At 32.7% G+C, this 26,415-nt stretch overlaps 1 protein-coding gene across 6 annotated transcripts in view; it reads left to right on the top strand.

The window, feature by feature from the left end:
• LOC130443604 (caskin-1) overlaps positions 1–26,415 on the top strand; it is a 153,545-nt gene that overhangs the window by 73,012 nt on the left and 54,118 nt on the right. The window contains exon 1 of one of the 6 annotated variants that reach the window (XM_056778361.1): positions 17,829–18,328. The exons of the other annotated variants lie outside the window; for them this stretch is intronic. Coding sequence (XP_056634339.1) covers positions 17,935–18,328 — 394 coding nt within the window. The 5' untranslated portion in view covers positions 17,829–17,934. Of the gene's footprint in view, positions 1–17,828; positions 18,329–26,415 lie in introns of those variants that run through there. 6 annotated transcript variants of the gene reach the window in all.

The raw sequence follows: 26,415 nt of genomic DNA, 5'->3' as shown, positions 1-26,415 counted from the left end.
ATCATTTGAGTGAAAGTAGCTTGTCACTTAAAAAAATATCCATTTATAAAAAAATTATATATGAATGTGTTGATTATACCATTCAACAACATGCCACTTATTTATTTCAATATATAGTCGCTTATATCCTTTTATGCCGAATGGTTTAAACCGTTTAATTCAATCACAATTCGCTTATATCGACCATTTATAAAGTGTCACCTAGACTCCTCAATAAAAAATGTCATGAATACAAGTTGTTATACCATTTAATAAAAAGTCACTCATACCATTCAATAACATGTCGTTAGTACTATTCAATAAAGTTTTTCTCTTACCATTTGACAAATTAAAACTTTAGTATTTCTTCAAGTTTTTACTTTTTTATATTATTTATATATATTTTTATATTTTTTTTATATTATTCGACATATCATACATAACATAACATAACATTTAATAGCCAATAAACAACCTACCGTCTAGAACGTCTTAAATAAGATTACGATTAAATAAAATTAAATTAAATCTTCTTCTTTGTCTTTCACTTATTCTAGGAATTGCCTTGTATTCTCCAATTTTTCCAGTCTCGATGCCATAGTCTATGATTCGGCTATCTCTTTGGATATCTGTCTACTGATTTTCTGGTAGTTGTCTTCTCATTGAATGCTTGCTTCGCCAGCCGTTCGTCCTTCATTCTGTTTACTTATACCTTCCATTCTCGTCTTCTCCTCTGTACCCATCTGACTACATGTGTTATATGGTCGCAGGTCTATCCAATGTCAGAACTGTATTTTCTGTCCCAGCTAATTACTCCGGCTATTGATCTAAGGGTTCTCATCTCTGTTCTACGGAGAAGTTATTTCATCCTGCTTGGATCCGCTCTTCTTTCAACCTCATAGGTTAATATGGGACATACACTTGTTTTGTATATACGCACCTTACTTGAGGTGGACAAATTTCAAGGCGGCTTTGTTAGCTTATATGCGTGCTTCCTCGTCGATGTTTCTATTGCATGATATTATAGTAACTAGATAGTTGAATCTTATAACTTGTTTCATTATTTTGTCGTCTATCGCTAATTTGCAGCGTACTGTGTTTATACTTTTTGTCATAGACTTTGTTTTGGGGATAGATATCTTTATATTGAACTCTTCTGCCATTTGATTGCATCTGGAAAGCATTCGTTGTAGATTGTCTTCGTCGTCTGCTGTAAGAACAGCATCATAATCTGCGTAGCATTCAGAACTCGCTGCTTCTGTCTAGGACAAGGTTGAAAATCATTAGACTTAGACAGTCGCCCTGTCTAATTTATGTTCCGTGAATATGTAGTCTTTCCTTTCTTATGAATAGGGATGGTGATACTGGTATTTCACTCACTGGGTACTATCTCCGAAGACATAGTCAAATTAAATAATACTGCCAGCACCTTTAAAAGTGAGTTGTCACCATACTTAATCATTTCGTTGCTAATATCGTCCGGTTCTGGAGACTTATTTCTCCATCTTGGAATCGCTGTTTGAACCACGCCCTCGCTGATTTCGAAAGTATCAGTCTCTTGTTCCAGTATACTAGAGGTATTATCTTAGTCTTGTGATCAGATTCCATATTCTTCTTTGACCCTCATAAAGATCACGCTGCAATTGGATTGAGAACTTCTTCTAATACGTCTACCCTGTTTCGTACCAAATATATCGTTGGTGTTCTTTCTCTGTTTTAGGCTTCGATATGTCAGATATTTACTTCATTGGACAACCTGGACATTTAGGTGATAATATTTTCAAGAAATGTGTAGTTTTACTAAAATTAAACATTTTATAAAGATCTATGGTATGATATAAACTTTCTTCTGAGATACCTTATACGATTTAACTTATTTTATCTGTGAAAGTATTTTTCTTTGTGTTTGTACGTAATACATGATTCAATAAAAACAAATAATCTACTTATTATTTGTTTATCTTTTAGTTTTAATCAATTTAGAACAAGAATGTCTTTCGAGATAAGAAATAATCATGTAAAAACAAACGAAAAAAAAAGAGCAGATGACGGGAATTCGGCCTATTATTCTTTTCAAGATTTGCGACAATAACAAAGTCCGAAAGAATCGCAAAGGTTATCAGTGCCCATTTGATCTACACATATTATTATTATCAATAATAAGTTGAAAAACAAACTTTTACGGCAAAGATAGGAAACAATTTCATCATTTGCACGCGTTGTTGAAGAATTTGACAAAACTGAATAAATGACAGACAATTTGACCTGTAGGTTCAACAATATAGCCGTTAGCAATTGTCAAAGTCTCTATTAAGAGACTCTATCTATACATTAGTATATTAAACAAAGTAGAAGATGGAATTATTCTAATAACGAATTAAAAATAATGATAAACAAATTATTTATGAAACAAATTGTATAAGATGACTTTTTTAATTTTGAATTGACTTTGAGTACTCCATACACGCTCAATTAACAGCTCAGGTCTGTAAAAGTACAAGCTTTTAAAATGTCTCAAGCTTTTGTGTAAAACTACATTTGGCAAGATTACAATTTTCAAAACCATCTCAGTGAATCAAAAAGTAACCGTTGAAAAATTGGAAATTAAGGTGGTGCTTTAGTAGCAAGTGGAAAAAATTTAAAGACTGCGCCAGTTATAATATTCAAATAAGTATCTAATTCACTATCTTATTCTAACTATTTCTACAAAACTATTAATATATAAATCCATTCAAAAATTATACATAAAATATATGACTGCTGAACTTATATCATTTCCACACTAGGGCTATTTTGGTGAGTCTTACTTACAGATTGACACTTTTTTAACTTTTCTCCCTTAAGAGATACTCCTTCTTCTTCTAGTACCATACACTTTGAGGCGTGTAGGTGTCTCTTGTCCAAAACTTCTAATCTATTATCTGAAAGTACCCCACTTCTGCACGACGAATAATTGTTTCCGCACCCTGAATGCCGCACCAGTCTCTTATATTCCGTAGCCAGGAATGTTGCTTACGACCTGGTCCTCTCCTTCCATCGATCTTTCTCGTTACTATGAGCTTGAGAGTATAATATTTCAGGGACCACGTCTTCACACCATACAAAAGGATTGGCCAAATATACCATTTTATCACCCTCAATATAATGCTTAGGGGAACTTCTCGGCGGATTAGGAACTTATTAAACTTTGTAAAAGGTTTTTTTTGCAATTGCTATCCGAGTTTTAACTTCCTCGTCGCAATCCCATTTTTCATTTAACATACATCCAAGGTATTTAAATTTATTGACTGTCTCTATGTTATTTCCATTGACAAATAATTGAGCTTGGCAGTGTTGTTGTCTGCTTATGACCATTAGTTTGGTTTTATGCGCGTTTATTACGAGGCCGTATGTGGTTTCAATTTCGTTGATAGAATTGATTATCTCTTGTAGATCTTCCATGTTGTCGGCTAATATCGCAGTATCGTCGGCATACCTAATATTATTTAAGAGAGTTCCATTTACTTTAATACCTTTTCGATGGTTTTTCAATGCCAGCTGAAAAATTCTTTCTACGTATATATTAAAGAGCATTAGTGAGAGTATACATCTCTAAGTATCTGAAGGTGTTCCGTAGTTAGAGAGCCGCTAGTTCGCAGTTCCGCTGTTTGATCTGCATACAGATTTTGTATGATCCTGATGTCTTTACTATCAGTATCAACATCCTTTAAGATGTCAAACAGTAAGTCATGCCGAATAGAGTCAGAAGCTTCTTGGTAGTTTATAAAGCAAACGAAGATGTCTTTTCTTTGATCATAACATTTTTGAATTAGTAACTGATACCTAACCCGTTTTTAAACCCAAACTGCGTTTAACCACTAATCTCTTCGCCCTTTTTAAATATTCTTTTGCGTATAATCTTCAAAAAAGTCTTAAGTTTTGACACTGAGTTTCTTCGGGAAACCTCCATAATTAGTGATAAGGTTCCACAACAAAACTGTTTTCCACTAATGGAAAGACATTATAGAAACCAATTTTAAGTCTAAGGACAAACTAATTGATCAAAATAGTTGAACGAATCGTAGTTTGCAAAAAAATAGCTTCTCTGGGATGTAATACCAAGGCCACATTCTTGTTAGTCATTAATCAAATGAATAAAAAGACACTCAGTTTCCAATTTAGTTGTTTTTTTTTCATTTACACGTTATCAGTTCATTAATTTCACCCTTTTTTATTTCATTTATGTCACTACCATTTTTTTCTACCGCTTCCAGAAAAATTGTTAATCATTCGATGTTCGTCCTGTATCATATATTAAATTCATCTTGTCATCATCGAATAGGTCCCCTTTGTATACTGCCGTTCCTCTTTTCACAAAATAGACGTGTCGTATTACATTTTTTCAAAGCCATGTCATATTATTTTTAATAATGACCTCAGCTACCGAATTTCAATTTTGTTTCGGGAGGAGTTGCAAAGTCACTAATCACTCGTTTATTTCAAATGCGAGGGTAGGGCGGCTCTATAAATAATGTACTAATTAATCTACTCTTTAAAAAAATGAGAATATAATTAATTACAGAAATTAGAGACGTAAATATTACACAGCAAATAGAATGTATTTACAGGATCCTCTCAAAGATCGTTAAATAGAGTTGAGGTTATGTTTCAAAGATTAATTATGTGGCAAACTGCAGAATTATTATTTTTCTCCTATTAGACAAGAAAAATATATTTCATTCTAATCCGATGCATGCTAAGTCGTAGATCTATCAAAGTTTAAGCAGCACGCTGTCAATTTGTAACTTTCTACCTTTCTTTGTTCAACACATGTTCAATTAAGGACAAATTTGGAAATCTTAGGGTCAAACTATATATCTATATGAGTATACATTTGAGCCTAACTAAGGTTTGAAGCGTCCTGAGCTAAGAAATCATTACTTCTCGTAGGTGACATTGAACTATAAACAAAATTCAGGTTTATATCGTTGGCTTCACCTTCTTTTGGGAAGAAATTCATACTTGAAGGGTTTGATGTTTTTTATTTGCTTAGGCTTTTTGAAACGGCCATGTAATAGATTTTTTCCTCTACTAAGCTTGTTATGGTTTTGTTTGAAGTTATTCAACGCGGATACATTGCGTTTGGTACCTTGTTCAGTTAATAAAAACAAATAGGCTACACTATTTAGGATCATAAACGTTAAATCGGTGTTTTCCATGTCGTCGAATCCATCTATCGATGTTTCAAATGTCGGAAAGTACTTCCGGTATTGGTTGACTTGTGGTTCGACTTTTTGAACATCAAAACTTTGTATTGCGCAACAACAATGCATTGTTGAAGATGCCTAAGTTTTTTGAAATCTTACGCTGATTAGTTCACGCTATCAGAAATCTTAAACCCCGAGTTTCAAATTGATACCTATACTTTTTATGTAAAACTCATATCAAAGATTCTTTTCAACTTTTACTGCGGAGCTCCGAGTAAAGTTAATAGGGATTCGTAAAACTAAATTATTCTATATCTTCGACAATTGAGAAAGCAATTTTTGGACTTAATTTGTTGAAGAATGATCTAGTTGTCATTATATGTTGTAAACATAACTTGCTTGACGATTTCACCAATTTTAAGAAGGCACCTAGGAAACCACAGAAAGGTTGGTTCATACTAATAAAAAACCAGCTCTACGGTAGCGTTTCCAAAGAAACTTTGATTGGGAAATATACTAGAGATCTTGAGAAATAAAACTTCCCTGGATGTTTGACTCTACGATTATTTTCAACAAAGTTATTAAAGTTTGTTTTCCTGTACTGCAGCAACCCAGCAGTGGCTGGAAAATGATAGGACTATGCTACAATCGACCCCTTTTAAATTAGCTGGCACAAGTCAAAAAAATGAACTAGAAATTTATCGTAAAAAAGAGCTTTTTACGTGCTTTTTAGATGCGCAAATCAAATCTTGCTAGCATTTATATATGAAAAATTCTGCTAGGTTTTTAAAACTTGCAATAGTTTCTTCTCAAAAAGTTTTCCAAATTCTATATTTAACCATAAAAATTTCTTGAATGACTTTTTTTCCATGACCTTACTAGAGGTGAATCTCGACAGGACAGGTGCTCGTTCCAATATCAAATCCTATCAAAAATCGATTCCATTCTTATTTTGTTCCTTAACTCATAATTTGGTTAGGTTAGGATGGTCTGTTAGATTTTAATAGTAACGTTTTTCGTATTTATTTACAGTCTTTCTATTCGTGAGGTGAATTAATAAACACTGTTTCTTACGTTCTTAATTTATTTACACACTATACAATACACTTAACTTTAATAATTTACTTATAAATATAACGTAAATGATTTCTGCGATTACTTTCACTAATTCGTTCTTTTCATTACGACTATTTATTTAAAACTAAACTATCTGCCCTTACATAACTTCTTATATATCCTAAATTGAATTCTACAAACTTCTAGAATAAAATAAACACAACAAATTAATAGAAATACTGTAAATAAACCGCCTGCCATAATACATAATAAAAAGTTCTAAAAGAAAATATCAAAGGCGTGTCTGTCATTTATAAAAAGTAGAAAGGCGTCGCGAGAATTTGTCGAATTTCAAAAATTCCATTCAAGCTGGACAGAGTAGGTCTAAGAACCCATTTCGCGAACTTGTTCATAACAATATTCCACCGAGCATATTCTCATCTGATGGTCTCAGCAATGATCCATTTAAACAGGATTTACGTGGTCATTAAGTGCAAGAGATTCCTGTCAAGAAGGATTTAATATTAAACTTTTCACCTTCAAAAATTCCGTGAATTACTTTTCTTTCGATGATCTTTCTACACCGACTCATCAAGATAAATTTTTAGTTATAGTAAACAATTTTTTAGTTCATTAATATCATGAAAATATACCAATATTTTCACCCCAAAATTATCTGATAAACTGTTTTGAACGTCATCTATATTCTAAATTATCTTTAATTTTCTGAAAAAATCGTATTCCCGAATAAACAAAATTTTTAAGTCGTCCTCGTATATTAGGGTAACGTTTATTATTTACCATAAACAAGTTTCGCCGGGTTCCTGTAGTACTGGTACATTTTTTAACAGTTTGTATCTCAAAAGGAGTGGGATGACAGATCGATATAGCTGTACCAATGGAAAGATATCTTTTTTTTTTCTCGATGCTTTTTCAACCATGGATTTATAGCTCGGTATTTTTCCTTATACCTTAGTTGGTACCTGAACTCAGAAGGCGTTAGTTATATGGCGAAGAACCACTTTAATGAATTCTACGATAAACATACTTATGGGTGTACAAATGGGATTGGTCGTTTTTTTTTCTTTTAGGAAATACAAGAGATTGTGAGGAAAAAAATGCGTTTTAATCTGCTGTGTGAACGCGCAACACGTTTATCTGTTAAAATACGAGGTGATTAAGAATTGTGTACATTATAATAGTGAAAATTAAATAACTAAATGATATATAAATCAAATTAAGAAAATAATGGATTACATAGTGACGTAGAAAGCTAATATGGAAATTTTTTTATTGTCATAACAACCGGAAAACAAGTTTATACAGGGTCTGCCGCATAAGAGCCTTTTTTTCAAATGAGGTTGCAAATGTAAAATAGCTCCGATAGCTCAATGGTTGTAAAACGGGGCTTACAATCTATGATTGGTAGATCGAATATCATTGTGTTTTTAGTAAATTTATAGTTTCTGAATATCTGTTTTGACTTCTTTATTTGAAATAAATGGTTAAACATCTTCAGAAGCAGTATGATCAACATCAATTTGGTCATTGTCAATGATTTCAACGTCAGTTAATGCTATGCCTGGCATTCACTAGATTAATAGAGAAAATGGACTCTTGTTCCTGCCCTTAACAGGTTTTAAAGGTCCAGAGGATGTAGCCTAGACGTTGCGTTAAGTGGTAATGGCAAAATTAGGTTGTGACCTATACAGTTTTCAATGAAAAGCGTTTCTCCTTAATCATTTTCTTGTCAACTTCACTGAGCTACAATTTAAGTAGTTCGACAGTTATACAGGCTTTCTTATTAGCACCATAGTCAATTGTTTTTCGAAATATTGGCCCTTAAGGTCTATACATCCTTGCTTACGCTCAAACCAATTCTGCAAACATTTTTTCACTCTCAATCTGATATTGTAGAAACATGGTTTGTATAGTTTTCAACAGCGTCTTGAGGTGATGAAAATCGCTGTTCGCGTATCTTTCTAAAAGCAAAAGTACGTATTTTTGCTTTCGAGACTTGATCAAATGAGTTACTAAACCCCAGTAAAAGAATTTCTAATTAGTATTTGTCAATCGAAGAAGTTAGTTGAGCTGGAATAATTTCAACCAATAGTTTTAGCAGCATGTGAACCAAAGTTGGTTTTTATCTGTCTTAAACAACATGGAAACTGCTGCTGCTTATAAACACTAGTGTGTTAATTCCCATCCAAATATTTCAAATATTATGTTGACACTATTGCGAAGAGTTGTGTAGGAGAAGCGTTTGTGGGACAGCTTTGCCTTTCTGTGTTAACCATAAGAAAAGTTAACATATCATGGTTTCAAATCGCAATATAAGATGAAAATTGATTGAACTATTATCAGAAATTATCGAAAACTGAAGATCTATTCTAAGTTAACATCAAAACTTAAGATCTATTCTAAGTTAACATCAAAAATTATCAAAAACTTAAGACCTATTCTAAGTTAACATCAAATCAAATCATGTAGATCTATGGAAATGTCAAGTCAAGATATTCAAAATTTGAACAAAACTTATCAAAGACGTTAGCTCTATTCTGAAATGCCAAGTCAAGGTATTCAAAATTTAAACACAACTGATTTGCTCCATTAAAAAAATCTGTTCACTATCGATTTAATTCTCTGGGTCGCGTTTCATTGCAAACACTCTTCAAAAAGCTTCTTAGTTTGGTGCATTAGCAATGTTTTTGTTGAAATTTAATATTTGTCAAATTGAGATCTACAACTATTTTAAAAATTATATTGTGAGAAGAAATTAGAAACTATAACGTCGAAAAAACAATGAATAGATATTGTGCAAAAGAGAAATCGTGTTAACAATTATTGACAAGAAAATAATAACAAAAACTTTATTTATGAATAGGTCAATAACACAATCAATTCATCACTCATGTATTTTATAGTATAATACGGAAGATGTGAATTCATTTTATCAATATATATGTAATAAATCAATCTTCTTCCTTATTAAAAAAATAGAATACGAGGTCTGGCGTCTTCTTTGGCGAGAGCCCTTAGGATCTCTGCCGTTTTTTGCTTTACCGCTTCTATCGATTCAAATCAAGTCCCTTCAAAGCATATCTTTTTCTAACCTTTCAAGGAAATCTGAGCAGACCCGTTGACGCAAGAGCTTTTAGTGAGGAGTCAGATTTTTTGGCACAACTTCGCACAAACTTTTGTCATGTGTAAAATGTTTCGAACCGTTTCTTTATCGGCCTCGGGAATTATCCGGATGCTCATTCGACGATCTGCACGCACAATTTGGTTGATTTTGGTCACTGTTTCTGGAGTTGCAACAGTCACAGGGCGACCTGGGCGCTTAGTGCTCTCTAGGACCTCACTAAAGCGCTTACAACATACAAAAACACGCGCACGAGATGGAGAATTATCCCCATAGGCCTCTTGAAGCAATGATAATCTATTCGTAATTCATAGGCGTATCAAAATAAGAAAATTTTGTTTACGAAGGGAACACAAAGCTCTGTTCTCACAGAAATAGGATGAAAATTACGATTCTTGGAATCTAGCCACTTTTGTGAAACTTTTTTTATCCTTTTTGTAGGCAGTTTTTCCAAAAGTCTTGATTGATAACTTGCATTATCCATTACTATTGTACAGTTTTCAGGAAAAAGAACTATCATTTATTCGAAACATGTCATTAAACCATCTTTAACAAAACTGTTTGAACTACCGATGTGTGCTATTAACAGTCTGCGCCTTTTCCTGTTGGTTGATTTAAACCAGTAAATAAATTATTTGGAAAAGCATGTCTTCGACTTGGAACATTTTCATTTTGCCAAAATATATTTGGTGCCTCTCATTGAGCCACCTAAATAAAATACATATCTTTGGTTTCCCATTTCGTTTATAGTCCTTGGGTAAATATGAGTCTTTTCATACATCAATATCATTTCTTTCTAAAACTTATTTCTTCTAAAAGTTTCCATAGTGTGCTTCGACTCAGTTCATCTCGAATCGTGACAAGAACATTGTCTAAAGAAGAACTTTCCTCCGAAGTCTTTCTTTCAAATGATTTTCTATTTGAAATTTTTGTTTTCCTGGAGCTTTACGTTTTGTTTGAAACCATGGCTGTTCCATTCGCTCGTTAACTATGTCTTCCCCTTCAATTTCATAAATTTCCTATAACAACCTTTCAGGAGTAAAATCCTTTGATATTGAAAAGTGTAGGCTCGTTGTTTCAAATCCTCACTTATATATGACCTTTATTGAATCAAGAATCACTGTTGAATGTGAGGAATTAAACCCGTTCTATGATGTCTCAAATTACCAGATCTAAATCCTCTGAATTTCTAAATTTTTCCTCTCTCTAAGTAGTAAATAGATAACGCATGAGTGAAAACAATCAATTGACAATACCAGATATCATCGATTTATCAACCCTATTTTCCATTTTGGTGTTTGTCTTGTAAACTCAATATCCCACGCAGGTGTCGATTCAAATCCTCATCCTCTTCATCCTTGAATTTAAGGAATTAAACCCGTTCTATCACCAGATCTAAATCCTCTCAATTTTTTCTTTCTCAGAGTAAAAAATAAATAACTCATGAGTAAACCATAACAATCAATTGACAACACGAGATAATATCATCGATTTATTAACCTTATTTTCCATTATCCTTAAGATACTTTAACATAGTATCCTTTGCATTTTATTAAGATAGATGTTATCTAATTCAACCGCTTTATATATCGCCTACTGAAATACTTAGTTGTTTTGAATTTGTCTTTTATATATCGTCATAAAGTCAGATTTTTAGATCCGAACCTGTCGCTTACGAGTTATATTCTTGCACAGGTGGGCGAAACGCTGCTTATTTTTTACGTTTTGCTTCGCAATTCCTGTGTGGGTTTTTGGATACTTAGATACCACTCATATCTCGCAAAAGAAAATTATACACACGGCAGTCGTCGTTTGTAGTTTATATATGAAACTATCGCGGAAATTGGCGGTTCTCTGCGCTTTTTTTTAATTTGCTTTTGATATCGTTCTCGTTTTTTCGTTTGGACGCGTACTATTGTCATTAGTTTCATATGGTGCGAAAAGTACAGTTGTTACAGTAATGATTGAATTAAGCATATGTTCACGTAGGTTTTTTACCATATCGCGAGATATGTTTTTGTATGTGATTTTCTCTTGTCAGTTTTGGTGGTTACAATAAATTTTGTTGTGTTGCGATGTATTTAAATGATAAAAAATTACTTATTATATTATATACTTGATTATCTGATACTAATGAGTTATAAAACTAACTTTGTAAGATAACTTGGAGTTTATGTTTCTAACTTTAAAACAAACTCAAACTTTAATTATTGATCACTACTTGGAATATATCGAAATCTTGATATTGTAGACCCATTAATCTTTGTCGTATACATAAAAGTTTTTAGTTTTCCAAGAAAAAGGTTCAAATTTCAACTTTCAACAAACTTAGGCAAAATAAATTAAATTTTGAATTTACGAAAAATACTACATAACATAAAGATTAAGTTACTCAGAAACAATATCTGTTTTTATCAATTTTTCCAATTTTTGTCACATATGGTCTTGCAGATTTAGGTCTTTGCTTGCAAGCCTTACGATTCTAAAATGCTGCTCATTTGTACCAAAAAATCTTAAATTTATTCTGCTTTTTCCTGTGATGATATCTACTTGACAAACTTCGACGTAATGGGCACCGTTTGTATTCCAGGAACTTAATCCACGTGATTTTGTTCTCTTCTTCCTGAGCTAGGACTAGAAACAATTGAAATGTTCAAGACAAGCTTTCAAACTATCTTGTAAATGATCGTCCAGTCTATGGAGATGGTTTTGTTCATTTCTCTTTACCAATTTTCACCAACGGGTCATCGGCTTTCTGTCTACGTGGTATCTCCTGGGGAGGAACAAAACAAGACCAAGATCGGGTTGGTTTTGGCGGTTTCATATATATGAAATTGATCTTGCAGATCTAGGTTTTGATTGGGAAAGTCTTAGGAGTTTTAAATTCTGTTAATGTGCATCTATATATCTTATTTTTATAATAACTCATTCAATAACTCAATTTTCGTCGTAATGGTATCAGTTTGTAGTACAGAATCTTACTCCATGTGGTTTTGTCTTATTTTTCCTAAATTCGAGCTAAAAACAATTGAAATGTTACAGACAGACTTTCATACTATTTTGGAAACGGTCGTCCATAGGATGTAGATGTCTTCGGTTATTTCTCTTTACCAATTTTCTCCAACGAGTCATTTGTGTTTTATATGGTTTTGGTCTTGTGAATCAAGTTTTAGTTGGGGTTTACAATTTTGTTAATTTTTACCCAAACATCTTGTTTTTGCTCTGTGAAATATATTATTTTACAGTATTTTTTTATATTGATGTCTCCATGACAAACTACGACATAATAGGATTTGTTCTTCACATTTGTAGAGTAATGTTCTTGCACCACACTTGGTGTTTCTTCTCTATTATCTCCGGATTTTTTATCAATCTTATCATTACACTGTTATTCTTTTTTATTCACAATCGGTTTGACGTAATCCGTATACATTTCTACTTTGCTTCTGGCGCTCTGTTTTTTATCTTTCTTCGAGTAGGCTGCTGATGCATGATAATGTACTTTCTGATCAAAAATGATAATTTTCCATCTCATATGTTCTTAAACCGCAGTTTTCCACACGGATTTTTGCATATTAAACCGTTTTCGCTATATGCAATCATCATTTTCTTCTTTACTTCACCTCATTTATCATTCCACTCACTTTGATGTTAAATAAGATTTTGTTCCGGTTCTTCAGTTGCCTTGAGGAATTTTACGCTTAAATTATATTAGCCACTATGACATGTATAAATATTCAATTATATAGTATAGTCAACGTTTCCTTAGAAAGAAATGACTATAAAACCAGTATAAAATTATAATTTTTACTAATTGTCGCAGATTATTGACACTCTAATAATTCAAAGAAATTAGTCACTGATTAAGAAGCGATTCGACTGATATCTTCGAATCAATTCAATACCATTCCTAATAAGCAATTAACAAGTTCAGAGTTACTCGAGTTTGTTTGTTCATTAAGAACTTGATTTATTAGATTCCTGATGTGTTTTCTTTTTAATTTAAAAGTTTTCTTTCTAGAAAATCAAGTTTGGATTGCCTCTAATTAACACGCGGTATTTCAGGTTTCAATTGTGGGTTACGTGAATAATATAAGAAACTTTGCAGAATGTTAGTTTTTTTTTGTAAGATTACAGATTACGTGTCCGCTATTTCACATGTCAATTTTTTTTGTTTAAACTGGTTAATAGAAATGCACTTAGTCTATTTTCATTAACTTGATTTGATTTATAAAAATTTGTAGCCAAAATTATTTGTAACTCGAACTTTATTGTGACTAATGTGAAAAAGGAAAAGCAGAGAAATAAGAAGATTGGATTAGATAGAAAAAATATGACGATTTGATGGGAAAATTCCATGTTAGATCGAAATCAGTCTATTTCTAGTTTCAACATAATGTTAGCACATTACCCGAACTTTCAACCTCAATTTCGACAATTTTGTGGATTAACCAAACTGGCAAAATCATTGTACCGGGTGTCCCAATAAGAATGGCTCTCGGGAATATCTCGGGAACCGTTTATAGTACAGCTTCTGGAAAAAAAAATTTATAACAAAAGTGACTTCGAGAAAAACCTGGAAATTATTTAAACAATTATAGGTCCACTGCCAGAGGGCGAAATTAAATACAGGGTGTCTAGCCATCGGGAAATAGCGGGAAAAAAGTGGGAATTTTTTTGCAGCGGGAAAAGACGGGAAAACAACGGGATTTTTTTTCGAGATCGGGAATTTTCGGAGAAATGCACAGAAAATTGTGGTTTCAATACATAATTTGCTTCCTGCTAGCAAAATTGATATAGGATTTTCAACTAAGAGCGCATTGAAGAATGCTAAAATCAAGCCCTCTGGTGAATTATTGACTAAATTCATGATTGATTGTAAGAATTGTTTCGTTAAAATTATTAAAAAAATTCAAGAACGATCACCTCTATTGTATAAACTTACAAAGTACATAACTTGTGTGAATCCAAATTTAATCGCACATCAATCCAACGTAGCTCTACAGCGACTTGACTCTTGCTTGGCTGTTCTGGTTGACACGAACAAGTTGATTTCTGGCTCGACGGCTGACAAAATAAAAAAAGAGTATCGAGATATTCTACAATTTTCTAACACCATTCAATCCATGAAGATATATAATCGAAGTGTAAAAAGGTTTGATAAATTTTGGATAGAATTGATAGAAGATTCCGGTTTGATCTGCCCGAACTTGATTAATTTTCTAGAAATAATTTTCATTTTATCTCATGGAAATGCAGCAGTTGAGCGCGGATTTTCCGTAAACAAAGAGGCAATCGTTGTAAATCAGGCGGAAAACAGTCTAGTTGCCTTGCGTATCATTTATGATGCAGTTACTGCGGCAGGGGGCATCAAACACGTATCTATCACATCTAAAATGATGTTGAACGTGCGAATGGCGCATAGTAGATATGTGGAGTTCTGTCAGAATAAAAAAAATGAAGATGCATAAAAACAAAAGGAGTCTAATGAAAGAAAAAGAAAAGCAGAAGAAGTTGAAGAATTGAAAGCAAAACGAAAGAACTTGTTAGAACAAACATCAGCTTTAAATGACCAAATCAAAAATTTAGAAAAGAATAAATAAATGAACCTATTGTGATTCGCTATTAATATAAGTAGTCATTAATTCAATAATATATTTCATTTATATTTTGTTATGAGTAACTAATATGTATCATTCTTTATGAAAAAACAATAAAAAAGCGATAATTATTTTTTTTTTGTATTGAATGCTATTGTTTATTGAATATTACTAAAAATTGGTTTACTAATATCGGGAAAATTAGAAAAAGTTGTCGGGAAAAAGCGGGAAAACTGCGGGAATTGAGATGCACGTCAGGTCTAGACACCCTGTAAATACCAAAAATTATAAAATGAATAATTTACAAATTTTGTCTAATTAAGATACATTTAAACTATGATTATGGTATTCCTCAAGAAATTCAGCGTATATTTGATTTTACAAGTTTAGTCTATCTCTTCAAATAAGAGGTGGGGGGAAGCGGAAACTTTATTATGAAAAAACGCATGTCCAGTTCTACTTAACTATCTATGCAAACTTAGTCTTTTTGAAGAGAGCTCCTTTCTACCAATGTAAGAGTTATAATTTCGAAACAACCTAATGAGTAACGTATACGCGAGAGGGCGAAATTCTTGGTTATAAATTATAATCAAGGACAAAATAAGGTTTCCTCAATCATTTTCATCATTGTTGAAAAATTAAATTTTTAACTTTTGAAACTATTTCATTCATATTTTCAAGAATTTTCTTGAAAACCACTGTATGTATTGTTCGTGTATAAACTGGAGATCGCAATAATGAGAATAGTTCAATTTTAAGTTCATATAGAGTACCAAGAAGAGAGAGAGAGAGAGAGAGATTCGTTAGTCTAAGTTTGGTAGGATAAGGAGGATTTTTGTAAGGAATGTGGTTTGTTTGAGTAGGCGCTGATATAGGAATAGCTCCTCTGCAGGGCTGGGGTTGTGGTGGTTTCGTTGGGTTGTGTTTGCTAACTATTTCTAACAGGAGATTTTGGCCGAATGAAAACGAAGTGAAGCTTGTAAGCAAAAACAGCCCTTTTCGTTTTTTTTTTTATTTTTGAGAGGTTTTCTTATTTTTTTTTTGAATTTTTGAGATATTGTGTTTTTTTGTTTATTTTAATTCATTGGGGGGGGACAGCTGCGGCTGCATTATCCCCTATCGTTCGGCCATTTGGCCGGTTCACCAGGTTGCAGGAAAACCGCACAAAACATGCAACGTACCAAGAATAAAGGAACTACCAGCTTTAAAAATGATTGGTTGAAAACTTGAGTCAATTTAAGAAAAAACGATTAAAAAAATAGTACCAAGAGTAAAGCAGCAACAAAATCATAATTTTTTGAAAATTACTTATTAGTTAATCAGCTATGTCATCATCATAAATCCTTCTTCTTCTTCTTCATTTTGAGCTCGTAGCTAAACTTGTGGGAACGTATTTTTACTAACAATTTATGAAATTGTTCTCTAACCCTATTTTCTCCCTGCCACCCTTTTTTGTTCGATTATTATTTTTATATTATTTACCCTGATACCCCAAAATTATATTGAAAATAACAGATTTTTATAGTAAAATGAGCCATTTTTGATAACTTTCATCACTCTGTGACGAATATAACTTAACATACGATAAATACATGAGTAATTTAATGTTTTTTATAAAGAATTGTCGTTTGTTTTTCATTATTTATAAAATACAAAAAATATTTAATGATAGTTTGAAGATTTAATTAGTAATTTAATGTAAAAATATCCTCTTTTGAGCAAAAAGTACGTTCTGATTGTTTTCAAAAGTTTTTTATTTTCGTTTGTTTTATAATTGAAAAGCCAGACTACTGTAGGATTTCATAATTATCCTGAAAAAGTTATCTAGCAATTATTTTTGCATCATTTATCCTATTTTTAATGAAAAAATCAACCGAATAAGAAAAATGACTAAAAAATCTTTCCAAATCTACCCGCTCCGAATTTATCTGCCCCCAATCTCCCCTCTCCAAACTCACCCGTTCCTCGCGGCCTGTGGTTTTTGGGCAGACCAGGGTCCGGGGGCAAAGCCCCCATAAGAAAAAAAATAGTAATAAAATAAAACTACAATAATCATCACGCGAAAATTTTTTTTAGACAACTTTGGCTGTAAACGATTTTTGAACTTTTTGCACTCAAAGTGCACCACAAAAAGGTTACGTTACGTTAAGTTAGGTTAGGTTAGTTTGATATATACAAATATTAAATAAAAATAAATCTTTCCAACTTCAAGTATCGATATCTCGAAAACCAAACGAGATATCGAAAAATTTTATTCTTCATTTTCGACATCTTTTGGGTCGATTCACAAAATGGCATAGTCAAATCCAGGCGACACGGAAATTGTACTCGTGACCCGTGCCAAGTGACTTCCTTCGGAAAATTATGCCTTCCAGGGTTCACTTCTGGTGTATTGCAAAGTGTAGCCAGAGTACCGTGGAATGCCACCAGTCTCACTTCAAAAAATCAACATCTAACCTAATGTGATCACCAGATTTGATCAGTACATGGTACAATCTTCATAAATCGTTATTTTCCACTTCTCTTTCACTTACAGCACGGTGAACTCCAACCATGCATTTATTTTAGAAAATTTTTAAAGGTATGACCACATTGTGTCTGCTTTATGTAGACGTTGTGTGGTAAGTAGTCTGAATTACGATTCGTAACACCAAGATCCTAAGTACTTTTGATGGCCCACAAACAGATCAGTTGTTGGGTGTGATCGCCACAGACAGTGACCTGCTTTACAGTCCAGAGATAGGACGTTCGTGTCCGTATCGACCTTAATTTTCTTTAATAAGATAGTATCTATCATAAGTGTGTTCTTAATACATTAATTTGATAATGATTACTTGAATTTGACTAAAAAAATTGATAAATCTAGTCTAGTTTATCTAGTAACCACTAAACTGACAAAAAAATTCACTCTTCTAACTTCTTTCTTAAAACAGTCCTTCCAGGTAAAACAACAAATAAATCGAAATCAGACATGACTACAATCTGCTTTCGCCCGCCTCCTTTACCGCCTAATAAAAAATCAAACCATCCGTCAAATGCGAATAGTCGTCAAACGCGTATAAAACAAAACCACGCCCTTCTCTCTTCGACTTATCTAAGTTTTCGCGATTCATCCGACGAAGACGAGAATTTAAATCTCCAAGATATCGGTGGTATTAAGTTCAAAGACGCTTTAGGCGAAAAAAAGTGCCGGAAATTAACTCATACGAACTCCTTGATAAGGAAAAAGGATACGAGACCTGTTCTGATGACGAGAAGTCAGTCCGATGGGAATATCGATAAGGCCGGATTGTCCTCCACTTCTTCGGTTTCTATCAATCGGTACATGAAAGTACTAAGCGGAAGCTGGAAGAATCTACTAAATTGTAAGTTCAAATACGATTCAATATTTTAAGATGATTATAAAAAAAATTGTAATACATGGTGAGTCATAAATAAAGATCAGAAAATCGGTTTAAGCGAAGTTCTAGAATCAACTAATTAATTATAAGCGTCCAATCTGACTTTCTTTTAGTTTAGCATTAATTTACTAAATAAATTCAATCCCATGTTTCTTCATTCATAGTTTCAATGGAGTTTCTCGTTGATACAAGTTTATTGCAAACAAAAATCCTTTCTAGGCGATCCCGTACCTAAATATTCTCCTATATATGATTACGCATTGACAAAAGTAGATGGTACATCTTCATAAATGTGCTAGACACATTACCAAATGTTCTAGCATATCCTGCACATTTTCAGTGGTGTTCAAATCTGGTAATCGGAATGGTCGCGACAAATTAATGGAAGCCAGCTTCTTCGGAAAACTCCTACTACATATATTCGAATTTCACAATATTGAAACTGCGTTGTTTTGCAAAAAACAAGTAGTGTAGCTAATGATTAAAGGGCCACTCTATATATTTTGAGATGCTAGAGGAGTTACAGACGGTGATACCATTGTCGTCAAGTAGTAAGCTCTAACTGCATTTGTGTTTTTGCTATCACATTCGCTTGATTTCGCCATGGGTGATTTTAGTACATGTACAAAATAGAATGGAGGAATGTAGTAATGAAATGGAACAATACCAACTGCAGATAAACATACGAAAGACGGAAATAATTGAAATATCAAACTAACCACAAGAAATAATTGTTAATACTAGAACAGAAATAGAAAAACGTTAACAAGTTAATTGACAAAGAGATAGCCAGTAAAGTAAATAAGATAATATTTGTATATGTAGTCCTATGCAGAGGATTTTTCAACAAAACAAATAATAACGGCACAATTAGATGCGAATTCAAAATAGTGAGTGTAGTTTAAAAAATATGACAACAACAGTTGAAATTATTTAAGTACATAATGATAATAAAGGATAACGCATCAGTTGAAGGGATATGGGAAACCGAAACAGACAATAAGACTAGAAGAGGTAGATCCAAAAGAAAATAGAATACAGACATTGTAAACAACCTGGAAGAAAGGAAAAATTAGCGAAACAGGAAATAAATGATATAACCAAATGGAGAATAAATATTATTGTTACAACTTATAGTAGAAGATTTTGTGGATAAGTAAGTAATCAAAGATCTATCTGATCTTTACATAAATGGAATAATTCATAAATTTTTTAGAGTATTCCAATTAGTGACTTCAAGATTTTAAGTTGTGGAACGTTCAGTTATTAAGGTATTGATGTGGGTGGGAATTATACTATTTCGAGTACAAATAGAATCATTTTCCTTAAATACTTGATTTTTTCTTTGGATCTCAAAATATAAATCGTAACGAGGGTGTATCAAAATTTGACATATTGCTTATGACTTATCCTGTAGGTTGTCTTTTCACATTATGTAAGTGACATTCGATAAATGAAAAATGTGACTACATTCATTCATATAGTTTTTTTTATTCCAAATATTATAATTTATGTACCTGATTGATGATGGTAATAAAGTTGTTAATTTTTGCAGTCACTTAATTTTTTTAATAATTGTTATCTATTTTACAACTCAAATGTCGAAACGAACTCAACAACACTCGCTATAACTAAAAAAATATGTTATAAATCTATAAAATACATAAAAGTACACTTCATTTATTTATACTTAATAGATGTAATATTGGATTTGAGTTTGGCTTCTGCTTTAAGACAACGTGCAATGCAATGCAAGCCGCAATATTTCTCAAAGTCTCGCACGTGCAACATTATCGATTTGGTGCCATTTTTTTGCGTCCAAGCTGCAATTCTGTCCATCAAACTCCAAAAGCGAAGTAGCAGCAGTTATCATTATTGCCAGTTATTCGCTGACCACTTTTTTATTGTTTATTTCAATTGAGTCCGCTTGATTCGTGAGTTTTTTAAATGTTTCTTCATCCATTATCAACTAATTTTACTATGTTTTCTCGTTTAATTCTCTAGCTAAATTGTCCATTAGACTCCAAAAGCAAGTTAGAGACAGATATAATTATTGCCACTGTTTGAGGTTAGGAAATTGTTTACTTTTAATATTGGAATTTTGATTAGTGGCAACCATGGTAAGTGTCTTGCATAATGTCAAACGACATGCAATATTCCTCTATGTAGTATATTGTTCTTGCGAGGAATTACATGTAATTTCTTGTATGTTGTCATTAAGCAAATTGATTTTTGATTATGAGTTATTCGCTTTTCCGCCGTTTGTTTCGGAAAAAAATCTTAGGCGTTTTATGGGCAACGTCAAGCCTTCGTTTTCATCTACAAATGTATTGAGAAGCTCTCATCTCTAATATAGAATTAGCTATCCAAATAACTTGTTTCTACTATAGCCACATCACGTTTAACTACTTATTAGTTTTGATCTGATACTCTGTGGCAATATTTATGTACAGTTTCAATAATGGAATGATACACATCAGTAGACAGATTTTAACTTACTTAACCCTAAAGAGTGGCGCCTTTTTTGTGCCATATGTAGTGGCGCCAAGAACGACGGAGCCAGATTTAAGAGTTCGTTAAAGTTTTGTGAAAATTTGGCATAATTCACAAGAAATACGGAGAAATCAATTTTCTTGTATATTGTAATTAAGTTTTTTCAAATAATTAATTATTTCTTTAATATTTTTTATTTGCTGCAATGATTATATTTTTGTTTCCTTTTTAGTATATTTTTATGTTGTTTCATTAATTTTCTTTCATTTTAACTTTTCCATACTAGACTATTTACGTCTCATTTTAATTACTTATTCATAAACGCATAACAGTAATAAAACTTTGTAACCCTTGCAAAAATAATATAGAATGATACTTTCGAGTAATACGAGGGTTACCTGAAAACTTTTTCAACACAGTCTCCTTTTGATTGTATACACTTAGTTCTACTATGCGTTTACATAAGCGATAACGTTCTCGTCCCATGAAAATCTCCCTCCGGCAAGTGAAACTTTAAGGTTAGGAAACAGGAAACAGTCGCTAGATCTGGTGAATAAATACTATGGGTGCACAACTACTTCGAAGTACAATTCTTGAATTTTAGCCATTGCGATCGAAGTGTGAGAAAGTGCGTTGTCCTAAAGGAAACTTCCTTATCCTTCAAATGCGTCACTTTTTGCAATTTCTCCCTTTAGCTTCTCAAACATTGAAGTGTGTTACTCTTCAGCTGTTGTTTCATCTTTTTGAAGATAGTCGATGACCTCGATCTCATGAATATTCCAAAAAACGTTCGCCGTCACTTTCCCGACCGATGAAACCGTTTTTACTTTTTCGGAGCAGATTTTCCCTTTGTAATCCACTGTTTTGGATGTTTTTTCGTTCTACTTGTAGATATTGATTCAGATTTCATCTACAGTTATAATTAGACTCATTTTGCTTCAACTGCGTCAATAAATTATGAAAAATGCTCATTCGAAGGCGCTTTTGGTCCAAAGCATACACAATTCTTTTGTCAGTATATAGCAAATGTATTCTTTTGGTATGCCGATAGCCTCTTCTATCTCTCTAATACTTATTCGATGATCGTCCAGTATTATTTGGTGAAATTTTTGAAGATAGCCGATGACTCAATTCCATGAATATTTCAAAAAAAAACAGTCGCAGTTAATTTTCCGGCCTATGAAACTGTTTATTACTTTTTCGGAGCAGGTTTTTGCAATTCACTGTTTTTGAAGTTTTTTCGTTCTAGTAGTACAGAGATTGATTCAAATTTCATCTACAGTTATAATTAGACTCATTTTGCTTCAACCGCGTCAATAAATGCGCTTTTGGTCCAAAGCATACATAATTATTTTGTAAGTCATAGCAAATACATTCTTTTGATATGCCGATATCTCAGTATCACTTGGTGAAATTTTATCGATGTTATCGCTTATTGTCGCAGTTTTTGGTCGTCTCGAATTCAGCTGCCCAAAATTATTTGGTCGTGAATGATGATTAAGAATCTCTATACACAGTGTCTAACTATCTCTAATTTGCGTAGGCTGATGGTGGTTCAAAAAAATATTTCATGACGGCTTTATACTAAATTTTTTTCAAGACGAAAACTTGTCAGATAGTGTAATTGTTGTAAGTGTTGGTGTAGTGGTAATGTAAACAGCAACGGTTCCAGAAATCCCAACGTTTTCAATTTATACAAACTAAGAAATATGTCGACTATGATGTAACAAACTAAAACTGTTGTTTTGTCTAATATTATAACTTTTGTAAGTCGCGTATTATTGCAATAACAAAAAAATTAACAATAAAAATAATTCATTACATATATTGTGCTGAAAATATTAATTCGTCACTTAGAGAAAGAACGTTAATAATAGCTGCATCTATTAGTTTGTCAGAATATTATCTTCCACATAGACAATTCTTATGATACATAAAGTTGCCATTTCGTTCACAACATACACTTCAAATCGATTTTAGTGTTGTTTTCTAGTGATAAATTTCCAGGTTTAAAAATGGTATATTTTTTAACTTTGAATGGTTACAATCATAAAGTACAGTAAATTGCACATCCGTTGACATAGGGATACTAACAAGATCGAGGAGAGAAATTTGTGGTTGAAGCAAAACAGTTTGGCTAACAAATAAATAAAAATGAAATGAAATGTAACTGTGACAAAATTAATCAATTTGATTATCTAGAAGTAACCATAACTTCCACAAATCTAGAAGAAAATGAGATACATAAGAAAATTCTAAAAAGTAACTGATCGGAAGGATCGTTATCGAAAATACTGATAGCAAAAACCTTTCAGGAGCAGTCAAAATTAGAGCGAATTGAAAAATTCTAAGACTAGCTTTTCTTTACGTATCAGAAACATGTGCGATGACAAAAAATATGAAATTAACTAGAAATATGGGAAAAACGAATCCTCCGTGGTGTCAAAATGGCAGATGATATCTAGAGAAGACGTATAAACAGAGAACTGATTATGATATACAAAAAGCCTGAAATAAGAACAATAGGTCGATCAAAAAGAGCCAGATGTCTATTGCCAGATTGCCACAGCAGAGAATGGTGCTGGAGAGAAAAGAAGGAAGGAAAAAAGGTAGAAGAAATCAAGCGGGATATAGATGAAGTAGGAAGTGGAGAAAAATAGTGAAGAAGATTGAATACAAGATTCTAGAAGACCTGCAGATTTGCACTATTTATATTTAATAATAACTCCAAACTAGAGGATCTGACGTTTATTTAAGCAAAACACGCCATTTGAATTTTAATCTGACGTAACTGAAAATAGATGTAAAGATTTTCATAGAGAAAACATGTTAAATCCTAACTATTCATTATGAAAGGCCTATGGAATTTGGCCCATTGTTTGATTTATTGTTCCACCGCAATTAAAAATACATTGTAAAGAATGAATAACAACAGTACCATAATGTTTGATGCTACTTGTTGTTGTTAACCCAGATTCTTATCGCTTATCTCCCGTAGCACAAAATAATGAACCTCCCTCACATTTTCTTGACATCCAATCAAACGTATTCAATATAGAAAATGTCTATCTACACAAAAAAGAATAAATGTAACGTAAATGTCATTAACGCGCAGCATGATATGATCGATTACACCGAAAAACGAAAAGCATTAGTTGGTTAGGTTGACCAGCAACGTAGAATCTTGTTTTTAGCTTCCTTTTGAATTTTCGAGCTACGAAAAAAATGTTTGAAAGGTAAATATTTTGATGCGTCTACAATCGTAAATCATACAATATACCTATTGTCGGCCCGGAAACACGTTGCCTTTTAACTATTAAACACTTCAATGAATACTGTTTATTACTTTGGCGTCTGAACCAATTATATATACACATAAATTGATATTGATGGGAGTGAAAATAGTTTTTAGAGGCATTGTCGTTAAACCAACAAATTAAATGATGATTTATCCAGAAACAATGATCGAATAGAGTTAGATAATTCTATCATGTGGTTTCATCGTTTTCCTTTCAAATGCTCCTTTGATCATTTCTATCGTAGATTCCCTATTCTGTTTGATCCACATGTCAACAAATCCAACGTCAGATAATTAAGGTACGGAATATATGGATCAATGATCACATATTGACGTACTACCAACAATTTTATCAAATTAATTACATGCGGGAGATTTATTTTAAGATCTCTCATAATTCTCTGAACGAGGTCGAAAAAAAACTGTTTATATTGTCACCTATCTTTATAGGTCAAACACTTGAAATCTTGAAATCAGATACTCGAAATACTTTAAGACTTAAGGTATTAATACAATAAGACGGATCACACTTGGATAAACACCTTTTTGATATGAGACACCAATATAGAACACAACGACAGAAATTTGATATGAATACGATGGAATTTCAATTATTATAAGATTTGGTATCGAAATTAAATACGGCAGAAAGTTTGAATATACTGAATCCAAATAAACGTACAGCCTCTACCCATAGCGTGCACGAAACAATCGATTGTTGTGGATTCATTAGGTGACGACGTTGGAAACAGTTGATTCTCTCAAAATAAACATCTCAAATAACAAAAAATTACAACAAAACTGAGTTTTTATGGAGAACTTGGGTTTACCATTAGAAAAAAGCTTCCATACGTCTCTATGTCTAGTAAAGAAGTGAACTAGAGGTCGAATATTTCCTCAATCGTAGTATTTACAGATTTTTCTTGAAGAAGGACAATTTTACTCCTAGTTGTGGGTATCAGGAAGGATTTGTCATGATATTTAGCATTAGCAGAAACTGAATTCTATTTGAAATCAATACGTGCTTTTTAGCTTTTGCTGAGTTAATTGAGAAGTTTCTTATTTGTTTCATCAATGCTTAATAATCTCTTATATGAGGCAGAGAGATTTTCTGCTCATTGCCTTTTCGATCGTCATGCTATTTTGACCACGCCTTTATTACTTTCACTTGTATCTTTCTTGGCCTCAATTTTTCGCTTCGAGTCGTCAGATTTGATTTAAACTGTACACACTTGGCTAATGAAGCATTTGGGGTCCATCCATAAATTACGTTTCACTAATTTTAGGACACTTTAACCCCTTCCCAGTCCTTGTCACAGGTTGTCACATTTTTACAACCCCCTACCTCCTGATGTGACATTTTTAAAAATAGTCAAAAGAAAACTGTGATTTTTATTTTTTTATTACTTTTATTTTATAATCTTAAATAAAATCAACGTAAATTCAAATATTTTATATATTGGAAAAAACAAATTAAAAATTCAAAACTTATCTTATGTCCATGGACTTTGGACCACTCCTTTATATTAGTTATGCCTGGTAAATCAGGCTCTTCATTTTTTCATTCTGAATTTTAACATCTTCAGTGTCTACATCGTCTTCTTCCGTCAATAAAGCTTCGTCATTATGCATTAAACAAAGTAAATTAGAGTCTCAACACCGCTCTAGATGTAAGCTGTTGTTGCTTAAGAGAAAATCTCATATCGGGAGTGCTAAATTACTAATAAATATAAATCAAGTTTTTTTATTCACGTATGAATTTCGAACTATGAATTTTGACTTTTAACATGTGATGTAACATGTTTTTGACCCCCTGTCCGTTATCACACTATGTCATATTCTGGTGTTCCCCTCCCCCCGTAAACATGTGACGTAATTCATGGATGACCCCTCGTCAAAAATATCTGATACATGAATTTCTTGTTGTATCCTCTGCATAAGAGTAAGAACGATCTAGTACGTAATACGCAAGCGCAGACTTACAAATCAGATCTAAGTTGGAATTTCTTGAACCGTTGGTTATATTCATACTGAACACACTGTTCACCCTACCACTACACCAACACTCGAATGCATGCATCGAACGCACGTAAATCTAGCGCACGGTTGTTCGAGCGCTACGATTATATAGGAGGGTGCATCGAGCGCACATTTGCTGGTATAAAGGCCTGACCTGACCTAACCTAACCCAACCTAACATAACTTAACCTAACCCAACCTAATCTAACCTAACCTAACCATTTTTAAATTAAAAGGCTCT

Source organism: Diorhabda sublineata, chromosome 4 (assembly GCF_026230105.1).
Source record: "Diorhabda sublineata isolate icDioSubl1.1 chromosome 4, icDioSubl1.1, whole genome shotgun sequence".
In the NCBI taxonomy this organism is placed as follows: domain Eukaryota; kingdom Metazoa; phylum Arthropoda; class Insecta; order Coleoptera; family Chrysomelidae; genus Diorhabda; species Diorhabda sublineata.
This window is presented reverse-complemented; position numbering and strand designations above follow the sequence as displayed.